The following is a 17,313-nucleotide window of genomic DNA, read 5'->3' as shown; positions in this document are numbered from 1 at the left end:
CACTGAGCCATCTCATCAGCCTCTAAAAGAACATTTTTTATTTATTTATTTATTTATTTATTTATTTTTTTTTGGTTTTTCGAGACAGGGTTTCTCTGCAGCTTTTTTTTTAGAGCCTGTCCTGGAACTAGCTCTTGTAGACCAGGCTGGCCTCGAACTCACAGAGATTAAAAGAACATTTTTATCATGTTGTTTTAAAACTAAAGACCTAATCTAAAGATTAAACCAAATTTTGTTGTTTGCAAATGACGATTGAGAAATAAGCACGTAATTTTAAAAAGACATGTTCATGAGCAGCATAACCCTACTATGGCAGCATATTAGGAACATTTAAGCCCAGATCAGCTTGACTTCACTTTGTGCCACATATGTTGTATTGTGTCCAAAGTGGTTAACTCCATTGTATTAGCAGAATTTGGAGTAGTTGAAGCTGAAGTCAATATCTCTTTCTTGGAGCAGCAACTCATCATGTTAAGACAATTATCTTGATAAGGTGATTGAGCATAAACTTGGTCATGAAAACAGGTTTGGGAGCATTTATTTTATCTCTTTCCCTGGATCTTGGTGGAACATTATGAGGAAAAAAAAAGCCTTCAGAGTTTCTACTAGCGTTGACAGAGCCAAATACTCTTGAGTTGTAAGTCAAAAGTAGTAACGACTTTTCTAATATGACCGAGGAATCCCACGGGCTTTGGAGTATTTGCTAAGTTTCACAGTAAGAAAGTTTTCCCATGCTGATGAGCAATTGGATACTGATTTAAATAGTTGTAAACTCTTTTTATACTTTGTCTTTCATCCTAAAGTTGAGACATTTTTTAATGAAAATTCTTTACCATGGCAATAGATGTAAGACTACTTGTATTTTATGTAAAATCTGAACTCTGAAAACAAATTGAGCTCAATGTGTTATATAGGAGCACTTCTAATGAAAGAAGTTAAGTGTTAAAATGGTAATATTTGAGGAAGTCTACAACTAGAAATGTTTTGAAAAGTAGTGAATTAAGTTGTCCAGCTGAGCTCCTGCCAGATCAGCAGCATTGGCATGTCTGGGAGCTTGTACCAAGTGAAAATGCCATGGTCCCTCAAGATTTCACTTGAGAAGGCCTCAAAATAACCTTTTACTCACATTAAAAACTTAAGATCCAAATCATGTTTCTAAGAATTTGGGTCAATGTCTTAGGATCTATAGCACCATGAAACATAAAAAGGAGATGAATCTAGATCCTTCTCTTTTGGTTTGGATCCTGTCTTGCCATATTTTCTGAGATTTCTCATAAGCAATCCTTACAGATATATATATGATGTACCTGTCCCGTATTGGGCATGTGCCGGGCATTAGAGTGTGGAAATTTACAAGATGTGATACCTGCTTTTAGGTTGTCTGACCTTATGCAATGCTGATTGGAAATTCTACTTCCTATCATGTTTTGCCTCCTTGTAAATCTGTGAGGGAAATAGAAGCAGTTTCTGTTAAGAATGTAGAGACTACAATTCCAGAACTGTGGCGTGCTATTTTGAATTATTTTAAATAACAAGTCTCTAAATGGTCGTGAGGGAGGTTTTATCCCCTACAGATTTCTAAATTGAAAGCAGAACAGTTGCCAAGAATGCTTATAAAGAGACCTCCTTCTGAATTCAAAATGATTTATTGAGAAGTAAAAGCAAATCCTTAATGTCTATATTTTTTAGTTTAAAAAGTTGTTTTAAATTTTCCTTAGGGTGAGCCCTTTGGAACTGTGGAAGCTACAGAAGCCTTCTTTGCGATGACCCGCTTGTTCCAATCTAATGATGTAAGTCTGTTTTGTTATTTTATGATAAAAAACATTTATTTATTTTCCCCTGGGAACTAGTTTGTTCCAAATTAAAGAGGGTTGTTTGAAATGTTTAAAATTACTTTAAAACCATTTATCTTTATAAAACTTACAAATGCTTTTTAAGCAATATGTTAATGTGGAAGAATTAAAGTATATAGTATAAAACTGTTCCTGAAGTCATTAGAGAAAAAAATTGATACCTACAGGTCCACATCTATTGATTCCTAGTCAGGTTTTTTGTGGGCCTGGGTTATTGGTCAGCAGGGCTGGCAGTTGAAAAGAGCTGGGTTTGGAGTGGGGATACAGTGCCTTCCAGCACCTCTGTAGCTGCGCATTATTACCCTGGGTCCCTCAGTGCTTAGAGTGTGACTGCTGCTGCTGCCCTCCTGTTTTCTGAATGTGGCCCACTTCTTTTATGTCCAGTTTTAATACGGAAAAACACAGAGAGTAGGATTCTGGGGTACATATTTCTTAGCTTTCTGTTAGCATATATTTGCCAAACTCTTTTTATACATATTATATATCAGCATAGGCTACATTTTGTGTCTCATTCCCAGGACCCCTGTGGATTTGTGTCTGCCCATATGTGTTGATAATGAAGATTTTAGGAGGAGTTCTTCAGGAAAATCAACAGACCCCTGTAAGACAGTTATATTAGGGGAGGCCTTTATATATGCTCAGACAGAGGGAGAACAGTCCCCTCAGATTAAAGATTACTTATATTGACAAAAGATGCTTGGCAGAATTTGAGGTTTTAGGTGCCTTTGTCAGAATCTGTCCGTTTGTCTCCACCTCACTTTCAGATCCTCTTCCTTGCCAATCAAGTTCTCCAGGTGTATGACTTCAGTTTGTTTTGTAATTAAACTTACTGCAGGATATGCTTTACCAGTTTTGTGGCCATATGGTCATGGCAAAAGACTTCCTGTTATATAGCAGTAGGAGATATATGTGTGTGTGTGTGTGTGTGTCTGTGTGTCTGTGTGTCTGTGTATGTATATTATATATAGTATAATACACACACAAGCAGAGAGGCTCTCTCCTTCCTTCAGACTTTCAACTGTCCATTTAAACCTGTTATGCTCATCATTTTCTTTTAAGAAAACATTTGTGTGTGTGTGTGTATGTATGTATGTATGTGCGCATGCGAGTGTGTGATGTGTATGTAGATATAAGAGGACAACTTGCAAGACTCAGTTCTCTCCTTCCACCATGAAGGTCCTGGTGGTTGAACTCAAGTCTTCAGTATTGGTAGCAACTGCTTTTACCTGCTGAATCACCTTTATCAGCCCTTAAACAAATTACTTTCAACGTCTTAGTTTTTAAGAACTTATTTTTTATTAAAGTGTACTCTGGCAACATTTGCTATTTACCCAAAATGTTGTTTTCTATAGGCCTTTACATAAATAATTTAAATATTTATGCTATTTTATGCTATGGACTACTTACATTCCCCGATTCCCTAGAAACAGGATCATTGTTATCTTCAGTCCAAACAGAAGCAGTTTCAAGTTCCTAACATTCAGGACATGCTTCCCTTTAATTACTTCCTGTACCAACAATTCAGGGGTTAATCAAAGAAGCAGAGCCACTGTGAGTGTTATCGAGTTTTCCTTCAGGAATTAGACTAGAAAAGTAGGCATTTCAAGTTGTTGGAATAGGGCCCAAACATTGCTGTTAGAAAAGTCAGGCCATGTGTGGCTCTGATTTTTCAGTCAGGTACCTGGTGTTGGGCCAGATGGGGTCAGCAAATAGTTATAGGATGAAGGGGTTATAAATGATGATAGAATGAACATCTTGGTTTTTGGAGCCAAGAGTGGTAGCTGTCACTGAGAGAGGCTGTGACAGTGAAAACGACTCTCCATACTTTAGGGGAGAAGGCGCACCGAAAGAAGGGGGTGTCAAGAGCTGATAAGGCAGTGAAGATTAGCTTCTTTGTGGAGAGCATGAGAAAGAAAATAGCCACCACTTAGAAAGTTACAGGGCTATCCTTAGGGAATAAAAGATAGGAGGATAGGAACATTTATGGAAGAAGATTGAAATGATATGGAATTTTTCTGATGAAGAGCCAGAGAAATTTAACTGTATGTGTAGGGGGGGTGGAAAGTAGAATTGTTCATAATCTTTTTTATATAATGTAGAATCTGTAATGATATCGATCATTCTGATATGGGTAAATTACAATTACATCTTGTATTCCTTAGAGTTTTATCTAGAAGTTTATATCTTATAAATATCTTCATGGAGCAAGCTTTTTGATTCATTGTTTTTCTTATTAATTTTTCTTTTCTAAAATAGTTGGGGGAAAATAGAGTGAGCTGAGGATATTGGTTAGTTGGTAGACTGCTTGACCTGAATGCATGAAGCCCTGGGTTTGATCTCCAGCCCCTCTTAAACTAGGCATGATGGTGTACATGTATAATCACTTGGCAGGTAGAGGCAGGAGGACCAGAAGTTTAGGGCCATTTTTGACTTCGTAGTGAGTTCAGGTCTAGCCTGTGTCACAGTGTGAGACCCATTGAAAGACTGAAACAGATACTTGAGAGCAAGGAAAGAGAAGAACACACAGATTTATCCAGCTTTATACACAAATAAAGGACGCATGTTTTACAGAACTTTGCTACAGACTTGGAATAAAAGCAGACAAGTAGTTTTAAAGGAACAAAAACATACAGACTGTGTTCCTTGGTCCTAGTTTTAACTATGCTGCAGCAGGGTTAGAAATCAGTGGTGAAAGAAGCAAGAAGAAAGGGGTAGGAAAAGAAATAAATAGTTATTTTGTATAAATTACTCTATGTTTTGATGTTCAGAACCACATTTCCGTTTTGTTTCCAGCTGTGTTAAGAGAGACCCAAACAAAACATACCCAGTTTCAGTTTTCAGGTAGTGTGTCTAGCTTGCAAGGACCACGATTTGAAGAAGGGAAGCAAACAAGATGCACCCTGGGATTGCACCAGTTAGCTGCCTAGAGGCAGATTACAGGCACCAGGAAGGGCAGGTAGAGTTGGGAAAGCCAAAAAAGTTTAAATTTTAGGAAGGATAAAAGTGAGGAGGGAAATCAGTGTACTTGAAGACAGGGATAGAAACAGTCTGAAATAGAACTGAAGAAGGAAAAAAGGCACCAAAGTGAAGAACACCCAGTTACATACTGGATAATATTTTCAGAGTTTTTGACAGTTAACCTAAATTGCTTCATAAACTTATAAAAATCTAATATTCATTTTAAGCTTTTCTCTGCTTGTGGGAAATTTGAGAGTCTTAGACACTCTTACCATCTCTATGACTATGTTAACAGACATGTTTATATATATTTCTAAATGTATTTATATATATTTAGAAACATATCTTTTTAGGTTTTGTTCCTTCAAATAAATTTATCTTAAATACTTTTTTTCCTTCCTACTTTTTATTCCTTGCTATATGTCTGTCTGAATTACTATCTGGAATAGTTTTTCTTGCACCTGCAGAATATATTTTTTAGAACCCATTCTTTATATATTATTTCTCATTCAGTGAGATTTCAGGTTTATATTTCATGAGTATGAGTGTTTGTTTTCGCTGCCAGGACCTGGGAATTTCTCTGCATTTTGTCCATGGCTACATAATAAAATTTTGGTTTAGTCTTTTCATGTGATTATTGGCCATTTATGTCTTTTTGGATAAATGTCTCTTCAGATGTTTCCCTAAACATAAGCTGGACTTGCTGAGTTTAAAAAATTTAGAAAAGGACACAAAGTTGGACAATTAGGGAAGGGGTGGGAGAGTTGAGCTGGGAGGAGTTGGAGAGTGAATAGGATTAAAATATAATATGTGAAATTTTCAAAGAACTAATTTTTAAAAAAAATCACCAAATCCTTTATCCATTTAAAAAATGTTGTGCTTTTGTTATTGAGTTATAATAGTACATATTATCTAGATGCATGTTCTATCATATATATTACATAGAAATTGTTCTTATACTGTGAAATATTATTTTTAAAAATAAACTTTGATTCATATTGTGTTTAACATTTCTGTGTATTTATCTACATAATGTGTTTTGCTGGCTAAAAGTACACTTATGCCAACACTTCGCAGTGCTAGTTTTTAGAAGTTTTGGCATTTTGGGGACCATGAGGTATGTCTGAATCTAATTTCCATTTGCCTTATGTCTGCTAACTTGAGCACTTGGTTTTTTCTTCTACTTTGGCTAATCCAGTTTTCATCTGCGTTTTATACTAGGTCTTTTATGTAGAATGGAATTTGTTTTAGTTCTGAAATTTTGATTTCTATTTACCATTTTTTGTTGTTAGCTTTGTGTTTGTATGACTTTGATTTGTTGTATGCTTGCCTGCCCACTCCCTTTCCTTCCCTCCTCTCCCCTCCCTCCTCTCCCCTTTCCTTCCCTTCCTTTCTCTTCCCTCTTCTCCCTCCTTCCCTTCCTTCCTTCCTTGTGTTAAATCACCCTGAGGATCTTCCTTTTCTTCTTCTCTTATTGGGCTCAGTGGTGTCAACTAAATTTTTACTATAGCGTTGGCTCTGGAACTGGGTCTGATGGTGAGTTTCTGTATTTATAAGTACTGAAGGTACTTAGGAGGCTGGGCAGACTAAAGAAACCTGGGGTCTACAAGTAAATCAGAGATGCAGCTGAGGAGAGCTGGGCTGGGCTGGGCTGGAAACTGTTATTGTTACTGTTTCACTTTGGATCCTGGTATCCATCTGGAAACTTGGATAACTTAAAATGGAAGTTGATTATCCAGCAATGAGTCATTTTAGGAGAAACATTGGTATTCACTGACTGGAGGGGAAAACAATTAGCATTATGTCTGCATACACATTTCCTTTCTTCCTTCCTTCCTTCCTTCCTTCCTTCCTTCCTTCCTTCCTTCCTTCCTTCCTTCCTTCCTTCCTTCTTTCCTTTCTTCCTTTCTTCCTTTCTTCAGATTTATCTATTTATGCTGGGCAGTGGTGGCACATGCCTTTAATCCTAGCACTTGGGAGGCAGAGGCAGGCGGATCTCTGTTGTTGGAGGGCAGCCTGTTCTACAGAGCGAGTTCCAGGACAGGCTCCAAAGCTACAGAGAAACCCTTATATAGTGTCCTGCCTGTATGTATGCAAATATACCATAAGAGGTCACCAGATCTCATTATAGATGGTTGTGAACCACCATGTGGGTGCTGGGAATTGAATTCAGGACCTCTAGAAGAACAGCCAGTGCGCTTAACCACTGAGCCATCTCTCCAGCCCAAGCATACACATTTCTAAGGAATCTTAATAATACATTTTCTGAGACAAGTCTTTATCACTTTAAAACAGTTATATCTCTGTAGAAGAGTAATTGATTTGTGTGTGTGTGTGTGTGTGTGTGTGTGTGTGTGTGTGTGTGTGTGTGGTTTTGCAAGGCAGGGTTTCTCTGCATAATAGCCTTGGCTCTCCTGGAACTTGCTTTGTAGACCAGACTGGCCTTAAACTCATAGTTTTTTCACCTGCCTCTGCCTCCCAGGAAGGAATGGATTTTTTTTAAAAGCAATCTTTTATTTTACACACCAATTCTAGTTCCCTCTCCCTCCCTTTCTCTCAATACCCCATCCCCCATCCACTCCTCATGTGGAGTCAACAAAGTCTTGTTGCATCACTTGAGGCTGGACCAAGCCCGCTGCTCCCCCCTCTTCCCAGTTCTTGCTTAGCCAAGTAATTGACTTTTTTAAGGCTTTGCTTTTATGTTTTCTCAGGTATCAATGTATCAAGTGTTTTTGCTTAAGAAATAGTAGTATTTTGAGTGTTTTTAAAAATATCTGTTATAGTTTTAATGATATTTTTAGATATTTTGAAGGCTATCTCCCTTATTTGTTTTTAATGTTTATTCATGTGTGTGTCAGTAGATAACTTGTGGGATCTGGTTCTCTGTTTTCAGTATTTGGGTTTTAGGGATTAAATCAAGCTATGAAACTTGGTAGGAAGCACCTTTACCCTCTGAGCTATCTTGCTGGCCCACGAATACCTCTTAATATACTTGAAGTCTTACTTAAAACAACTAAAAAGTTTTCTTACAAATAACCTGCTATAATCTATAAATACACTTTCAGCAAACGTTGAGGAGAATGTGCTACCTGACCATTAAAGAAATGGCCACCATCTCTGAGGATGTGATCATCGTCACAAGCAGGTATGTGACTAGTCCAGAGTCTGAGATCAAGTCCTTCCGCACTAATGGAATATCTGATGTTTTCTTGCTTTCCACTGCTAGTAAGAATTTATAGGAATAGCCTATCTTAAATTATTCTTTTTTAAATTGCAATTTTCACATACAATATTTGTTATTGTCTTGATTTGATGTTTCTTTTAATTGCCAATAAGAATTTACAAGAATGTTTTATCTTAAACCCTTTTCTAAACCACAGTTGCCATATAAAAATGATGCCTATCTGTTAAGAGGGTTACAAAGGGTACTGATAATAAACTGTGGGTTAGTTTTTAAAAGTCTGTAAAAATTGGGATGGAGAGATGGCTTGAGTGATTAAGAACATGAGTTCAGTTCCTAATACTCATATTGTGACGCATAACCATCTGTAAATCTAGTTACTAGGGATCCAGCACCTTCTTATGGTCCCTGTGGATGTCAGGTACACATGTGATATACATACATACCTGCAAACAGACACTCATACACATAAAATAAAATTTCTGTCTTCTTTTTTTTTTTTTTTTTTTTTTTTTTTTTGGTTTTTCAAGAAGGCAGGGTTTCTCTGAACAACAGCCCTGGCTGTCTTGGAACTTTCTTTGTAGACCAGGCTGGGCTTGAACTCACAGAGATCCACCTGCCTCTGCCTCTCTCAAGTGCTGGGAATGAAGGCATACACCACCACACCAGGCATAAAATATATCTTTTAAGCTCATAAAAATATAGGCAAAACTGAAAAGTAACTGCTTACTTAAATAAGGTATTAATGCTTACAACAAATAATATCAAAAAGCTATTATCTTACATATAAATTATTCTTAAAAAATACTGAGGGATAGTTTACAAAATGACCACTATAAAGATCTAAGTATCTTTAGCCACTGTCACCAGTAACCAAAATAAGTAAATTAAACATTTAAGAACGAGGTAGAAAATACTCACTCATCAGATTAGCAAAAGAGCAAAGGTATTATCATTACATTCCTCTAGGAAGACTGGTGCTCTGGCATCCGGAGTAGAGCTGGAAAGCTAGGAGCACTTAGGACTGGAAAAGTTCATCCTCAGTAGTACCATGTTCTGGATTACTCATCTGTTATGTGTCTGTCATTGTTAAAATTAGTTCATTAGCCATGTGTAATACTTACATTAGGAAGTATTTAAAGCTTTTAGAATTATTTTTGAAAAATCTTTAAGAATATGAAAAATTCTTTAATAAACATAATCCTGAGTGGAGGTGGGTACTCTGTATAGTCTGACTTTGAAATATTGTGTATGTGTGTGAGTAACATGGTAGTAAACAGAGAAATGTAGTAATGGTGTATATATGTGTGTAACGTGGTGAACAGAGATAGAGTAGTGTATATATGTGTGTAACATGGTGGTGAACACAGAAATGTAGTAATAGTAGTGTATATACGTGTGTAACGTGGTGAACACAGAAATGTAGTAATAGTAGTGTATATATGTGTGTAACGTGGTGAACACAGATATGTAGTAATAGTAGTGTATATACATGTGTAACATGCTGGTGAACACAGAAATGTAGTAATAGTAGTGCATATAAGTGTGTAATATGGTGAAACAGATTTAGTAATAGTAGTTTATATACGTGTGTAACATGGTGGTGAACACAGATGTAGTAATTGTGTATATATGTGTGCAACATGGTAGGTGGTGGTGAATACAGTAATGTAGTAATAGTAATTTACCTTTAGCTGCTTGGAATTGTGGTTAATATTTTATTTAAATGTTTGGTAATTTCTAAATATCTTAGAATGAATCTGTATAATTTATAGTAAAATATGTTACTTAAATATAGTTGCATTTTTAGTGATTAATTATATCTCATTTAACTGAATATAGTTTTCATACAATGAAACATATTTTGAATACAAGTCAATATATTGAATACAATTTCAATTAAAGCTTTCAATTGGAAATATCAGAAAAGTAGATATAAAAAGTAACTTAAGAAGAAAATGTATTTTCTCTCATGTAACTGTAAGTCTGGAGGCACAGACTAGCTGGTGTTGCTGCAACCATTTGATAGTGGCAGGACTAGTATCACTTGGATTCTTTTGGATGTACTCCATCATGGCAAAGTAGATGCTTGAATTACTGGCAGTATCCCATGTTCAAGCAGGAGAACCACTGGGAAGGGGCCAAGGGACGCCAGCACCATCTGTCTCTTTTAGCAGAATGCAGTAACATTTCCTGAGCAGTTTTTAGATTTCATTTGGCACATCTATATTATATGACTCTTCTTAGGAGGCCAGGAAAGTAAGTATTTTGCTTTATTGTCCAAGTATTTAGGGGCAGGCAAGGGAGAAGTGTAGTGATGAGCTGCAGGCAGGCCTGCTTTTCGTCCTGCCCGGCTCTCGGCCACTGGCTAGTTTAAAACCCGAGATAATTACACGGAAACTGTATTCTTTTAAATACTGCCTGACCCATTATTTTCAGCCTCTTACTCACATCTTGACTAACCCATATAGAATAATCTGTGTAACACCACGAGTGGTGTCTTACCCAGAAAGATTCAGCATGTCTGACCTGGCTTCATCGCATCTCTTTCTCTCTCTGAGGAGAGGCACAGCAGTCTGTCTCACTTAGGAGAGGCGTGGCATCTGACTGAGCCATCTACCTCACTTCCTTCTTCCTGTTCTGTCTACTCCACCCACCTAAGGGCTGGCCAAGGCAGTTTCTTTATTAAAACAGAAGAACTCTCCCACATCAGAGAAGGTGTTGAAAATTAGTGTTGAATTGATCAACTAATAGTGTCTGTGACAAACAAACAGAAACCCTTCAGTTATTTTTTTAATTCACTAAATACTTGAAAAATTAAAGATAAAATAACTATATTGTTTGTTTCCTTTCAGTGGTTAATGCTTTCCTCTGAGCCTAGATATAATTCTGGTTTATTTTTTAATAATATATTAGTGTGATTAGTGTGTATGGTAGGCCAGATAATGGTCTTCTAAAGATGCCCATGTCCAAATTCCCAGGACCTGAAGATATGTTATATTCAATGGTAAAGGACGGTTAAAGTTGATAGGAGTGTTCTGGTTTATTCATGTGATCCTTTAAAAGGTAAGTGTTCTTAAAAATGGAAGTAGAGGGCTAGAGAAGTGGCTCAGCAGTAAAGAGTGTTTGCTGCTTCTCCAGATGGCCCAGGTTTGATACTCAGCACCAATATCGGGCAGCTTACAACCACCTGTCACTCTCACTCTAGGGGATCTAGGAGGAGGCCCTCTTCTGGTCTTCTGGCCTCCTTATGCCATTCAGTCTCTCTCTCTCTCTCTCTCTCTCTCTCTCTCTCTCTCTCTCTCTCTCGCTCTCTCTCGTCTGTCTCTGTGTGTCTCTCTCATGCACACACACAAATAATAAAACCATATTTTTATAAAAATACAAAGGGGTGCCAGGTGGTGGTGGCACACACTTTTAATCCCAGCACTCAGGAGGTAGAGGCAGGCAGATCTCTGAGTTCAAATGCAGGTGGGAGGCAGAAGAAGAGTGTCAGTAAAGAGATTTGATGATGCAAGTGCTGGAGAGATGCTGCTAAAGATTTGCAAACAGAGGAAAGGGCTGTGAGTCATGAGCATGGATGACCTCTGAAGTTGAGACAGATGAGGAAATGGAGTCATCCATCTTTACTTTTTTGTTGCTGAAACAATGCCTGGAGCTGGGTTCTTTAACAAGTAGGAAGATTTATTTTGTTGATTTGTGGCTAAAAGTTCAAGATTGGTGTCTTTGTTTTTTTCTGTTGTTGTGGTAAATACTTGGACAAGAGCAGCTTAGGAAGAAAGGGTTGTTTTGTCTTAGAGTTCTAGTCTGTCGTGGTGCGAAGACGTGGCTGCAGGCAGGAAAGGCATGGTGCAGGAGTAGGGGACTGGCTGGTCATCCACATCCAAGAGACTGAGAGCAAATAGAAGATGGACCAGGCTATAAGGTCTCAAAGGCTACTACTACCTCCAGTGACCCACTTCATTTGGTGAGGCTTCACCACCTGAAGGCTACAACTTTCCTAAACAGCACCAGCTGGGGACCAAATGTTTCAATCCATGAGCCTGTGGAGAACATTTCTTTTTCAGATCACAACAGTCGAGTAGTTCTGTCTCTAACCTCTGCTGGGGGCTCCGTGGATTATAACATAACTAAACATCATAATGGCAGGAGTGTATATAAAAGAAGCCAAGTGGTGAGACTAGAAGTCAGAGGAATGCAGGAAGCCAGTATTTTTATTTTTTTCTTTTTTAAATAACAACCTGATCTTGCCGGACTAAACATGTCCTCAGTGATTTTAATAACCAGTTCTGAGGGCAGCGTCCCCACTGACTTAAGTACCTTCTACTAGGTCCCATCTGTTAGAGGTTCCACCCCATTTATACTGCCAATCTGAACAGCAAGCTTCCAGCACCTGGACTGTTAAAGGTCATATGCAAACTCAGCAAACCCTATGGCTTTCATAATATAGGCCTCCAAAAATCTTGATTTTCCAGTGAGACCTGTTTTGGATACCAGCTCATTAACTGTAAACTAGCTATAACATAAAGTGAATGCTACTCTAACCCTCTAACTTTGTGGTACATTGTTACAGAACAGTAGAATAGAAAAATAATACAGATTTTATACTTGAATATGGAGTGCTACTATAACAGAAAATCTGAAAGTAGCTTTGAACTTTAAGGAGATGTTAGGAAAACCCTAGACCAGTGGTTTTCAACCAGTAGATCACCTCCTTTGAGGATTGAACAACCCTTTTACGGGGCCACCTAATACACAGATATTTACATCACAGTTCATAACAGTAGCAAAATTACAGTTATGAAGTAACAAAGTAATTTTATGGTTGGGGGTCACCACAACATGAGAACTGTATTAAAGGGTTGCAGCCTCAGGAAAATTGAGAACTGCTGCCCTAGAATGTTAGTGGAAATGTAGGTTTTAGTCACTGTGCAGGACTTAGAAGTTAAAGGAGCAGGGGGAAAAATCACCTTAAAGAATCTCCAAATCACTGTGAATGGATCATTAGTGGAAACAGGCATTAGCGATGCCGACAGTGAGGATGCAGAGGACAATGAAGACGTAGGAAGGGAGATCTTTTTATTATAGTGGCAGGGAGCTTAACAAAAATGTATTCTGTGATTATGTGAGAAGCATGACTTACAAGAAATAAACTTAGATTTTAACTGATGAGATTTCCAAGCAAAGTGTTGAAGATGCATTCTGATTTCTTTTTATGTGTTTAGAAAAATTTGAAAGTAGGTAAATTGAACCAAGTTTTCTTTAGTTGAGACTTGGGAGGTAGAGGCAGGAGGATCAGGAATTCAAGGCATTTTTGGCAACCTAGCAAGTTTGAGGCCAGTCTAAGCTATATGATGCCGTGGGATAATGCTTTTATACCCTGTAAAGATTTGTCCCTTGTATTGGTTTTAATAAAACACTGATTGGTCAGTAGTCAGGCAGGAAGTATAGGCAGGATGACCAGACTAGAAGAATTCTGGGTAGGGGAAAGGCTCAGTCTGCAGTCTCTAGCCAGGTGCAGAGGAAGCAAGATGAGAATGCCTCACTGAGTAGGGTACCAAGCCACATAGTCAAACATAGATAAGAATTATGAGTTAATTTAAGTTGTAAATTCTAGTTAGTAATAAGCCTGAACTAACAGACCAACCAGTTTATAATTAATATAAACTTCTGTGATGGAGGACTCTCATTGGCTAATAAAGAAACTGCCTTGGCTTTTGATAGGGCAGGATTTAGATAGGTGGAGTAGACAGAACAGAATCCTGAGAAGAAGGGAAGTTAGTGAGATGCTTCAGGCAGTCACGAGAGACAGATTGCCATGCCTCTCCTCTCTGGATCAGACGTGATGAAGCACCGGTCCAAGATGGATGTACGCTAGAATCTTCCCGGTAAGGCACCACTTCGTGGTGCTACACAGATTATTAGATATGGGTTAATCAAGATGTGAGTAAGAGGCTGAAACTAATGGGCCAGGCAGTGTTTAAAAGAATACAGTTTGTGTGTTGTTATTTTGGGGCATAAGCTAGCCAGGCATGTGGGAGCCGGGTGGGACGAAAAGCAGGCCTGCCCACAGCTCAACACTACACCTCTGTTTTGTTGGAACTGCAAGACCAGGCAGGACAGAAACTTCTGTGTACAGCATGAGATTCTGTCTCAAAAGCAACAACCACATCAAAACCAAAGAAATAACAACAAAACAACACAAATCACCAAAAAGTTAGGACTTGCTGATTTTGTAAATTCTCTGTCTAAAGGGCATAGGGTGCTAAGACTGAGACAGTCACCTGGCCATGGTGGCGCACGCCTTTAATACCAGCACTCAGGAGGCAGAGGCAGGAGGATCTCTGTGAGTTTGAGGCCAACCTGGTCTACATACTGAATTCCAAGATAGCCAGGACTGTTTCACAGAGAAACCCTGTCTCACAAACAAAACAAAAGACTGAGAGAATCATTGTCATGAAAAGTGTGCTATAGAGAAACAATGAAAGGAGTCAGTGCTAAAAAATGAGATCAAAAGGTCAGAGTGTTCATTCTGAACGCTAAAGAGGTCAACAGTGATTCCTTACCAGCAAAGCAGAAGCTGGAAATAAAGATGAGATTTTTAAAGCAAGATCTGTGGTTGAACCTCTGTCTAAATGCCGTAAGTCTCTGTACTTATGGTAGATCCACAGGGTACTTGAGCATACTATACCAACAGAAATGCTACTGTCTTGAACCTGAAGGGACACAGAGAAGACAAAGTGAAAGAAGTTTTCAACCTCAGACTTCAGCACATAGGAAATAGGCTAATAGCACTGTTTGGTTGTGAGTACATGTTAGCTGCACCTGTACCCAAGTGGAGGTGGCTGACTCTGTGAGCAGAAGTGCAGGCCTAAAGAATGCCACTGGGAACTACTTAGGTTGCTGCTTAAGCACTTTGCTCAGCTAGATTTTAAAGTTGTTTAGGGCCTGTCTTTGTGTCTTTATCTGTTGCTGTGATAAAATATACTGACAAAAACAACTTAAGGGATAAAAGGTTTATTTGGTTTACAATTTCATTTTTACTAGGAAGTCAAAGCAGCAAAAACTTGAAAGAACTGGTCACATATTTTTAAAGTTCAAAGTTCCAGGTTACAGTTCATCAGGGCAGGAAAGTCACAGCAGTAGGAGTCTGAGGGAGCTAGTGACTTCATGTCCACAGTTAGAGAAGAAAAGAACAATGAACAAATGAACACTTAGTATTCAGCTTGCTCTTTCCACTCCTATTCAGTCCAGGATCCCTTGCCTGGGGAATGGTGCCATCCACAGGGGGAGGTCCAAAATAATCCCCCATAGATATGCCCAAAGGTCCCCCTTCCAGGTGATTCCAGATTTTGTCAAGTTGATAATTTGCACTAGCCTTTACAGGGCCAGTGACTTTTATCTTTCCATTTTCTCTGTTTTTAAATGGGCACATCTGTAATTGTTACACTGTGGCATTCATACATTTTATTTTTGTCACAGGTTCAGAGATGGGGAGGATTGTTGCACCAGGAATGACAAAAATCTCACCCAAATCTAATTGATGATTTTGATAATAAGATTGAGATTTTTGAATCAGTGAAATTTAGATGAGATTTTAGACTGACTTGATACTATAGTATGTTGATACTGTATATCCTTGATACTACAGTCTGGGAAGATCTTGGAATGGGGTGAATGTATTTGCAGATGAAATGGATGCAGCTTTCATGGCACAGTAGTTTTTGGCCTAGTGAGTACTATGTTGGACTTCAATTCTACAGAACTATAAAATTATAAATGTGTGTTGTTAAGCCTCTAATTGTGGTAATTTGTTACAGTAAGAATAGAAAACAAATAGTGCAGGTGACCATTCTGTACACAGAGACAGTGTGTTAAGAGGACAGGAAAACCTGAAAGCAGATACTTTATAATAGAATATATATAAATTAATAATAAGTACATGGAACTGTGATTTATCAGGGAAATGCAAACTAAAATCTTAATAAGCTATTATACCTTAGGATAATTAAAGAAACCTAGCAATATAAAAACAAGAACAACAAAACAACAAACTTTTGCTCTAGTAGAGAGTAGATAGAACAACTGAAACTTTCATGCACTATAACAGAACTGTAGCTATTTAGAAAACAGTGTCCTGTGAAGTTAAATATGTACTAACCCTGTAACCAGTAACATGTCTAGATAGTTACCTACAGAAAATGAAAATATATGGGTACATACAAAACTGCATAAGAATTCTGTAGTAACTTTATTTGTAATAGGTCTAGACTAGAGATAACCCAAAGTACCAAGTATAGAAGAATGGATAAATACAATATGATATACTCATGCAGTGGCCTACTGCACAGCTATCAAAAAGAACAAATTGCAGATTCAAACAATAGCATAAATAAACCTCTAAAACTTCCTATTGGAACAATATAAAAAAGATACAAAGAATACATCCTGGGTGGTTCTACTTTTATAAATCTTAAGGACAGCTCAAACTCATTGTGTTAATAGAAGTTACAAGTCTGGTGGCTCGGAGGAAATTGCCTAGAAATGAGCATGGGGAACTTCCTATGGACATGCAGATGTTTAATAATTTATTTTTGGTGGTTACATGCATATCACACTTGCCTGAACACTTAATTGTTTTGGTTTATAGTACAACTCAATTGAAGTGTAAGTTAAAGAGATTTTGTTAATGGCTTAAAGTTGGTCACATAGATTAATGTCTGGTGATACTGTTCTGTGTGTAAGTCACACAGTAAAGAATGCTTAGGATTCTGGAATTGAGTTCTGAAGAATGGTCCTTCACTTGAACCTTGGGAGTAGTATATCTGAGGCAGGGGTGGTGCTAAATCTTAATTGCTGATCTGAGTAGCTTTAGAATCACCTGGAATATTGGTCAGGTTCAACTTTGGATATGTCTATAAATTTGTTTCCTGGGGAAGGAATACCCACCTGGAATGTGTGGTTCCCCTGTATAGACTGGAGGCCTGTAGAATGGGGGAGGTCAACAGAATGCTATCATTTCCCATTCTTTGCTTCCTGGCTCATCATGACTTCAACTGCTCTGCTTTATCCTACTCACCACAGTAGGCAGAACCCACTGAAACCATGAGCTGAAATAATGCTGTTGGTTTCTGTAAAGCATGTGATTACAGCAATGAGGAAGAAAAGTGATACAGGATGGGTTTCAGTTTGGGGTAAGTTAACATCTCTAGTCTTGGTGAATAAGATCAGTAGTTCATAATTTGTGATTTGGGAAGAAATAAATGTGTTGTAGAGTTTATAATCATGTTAAATTTTCAATTGTGGAGTTAATATATGGAT

General features: G+C 37.9%; 1 protein-coding gene across 1 annotated transcript in view; it reads left to right on the top strand.

The window, feature by feature from the left end:
* Nucleotides 1–17,313, top strand: part of Copg2 (COPI coat complex subunit gamma 2) — a 124,751-nt gene that overhangs the window by 3,811 nt on the left and 103,627 nt on the right. The window contains exons 4-5 of the mRNA XM_038318942.1: nucleotides 1,719–1,790; nucleotides 7,877–7,956. Coding sequence (XP_038174870.1) covers nucleotides 1,719–1,790; nucleotides 7,877–7,956 — 152 coding nt within the window. The remainder of the gene's footprint in view (nucleotides 1–1,718; nucleotides 1,791–7,876; nucleotides 7,957–17,313) is intronic.

The sequence above is a fragment of the Arvicola amphibius genome, chromosome 2 (assembly GCF_903992535.2).
Source record: "Arvicola amphibius chromosome 2, mArvAmp1.2, whole genome shotgun sequence".
NCBI lineage: Eukaryota > Metazoa > Chordata > Mammalia > Rodentia > Cricetidae > Arvicola > Arvicola amphibius.
The sequence above is the reverse complement of the archived record's forward strand: the minus strand, read 5'-3'. Positions and strand labels throughout refer to the sequence as shown.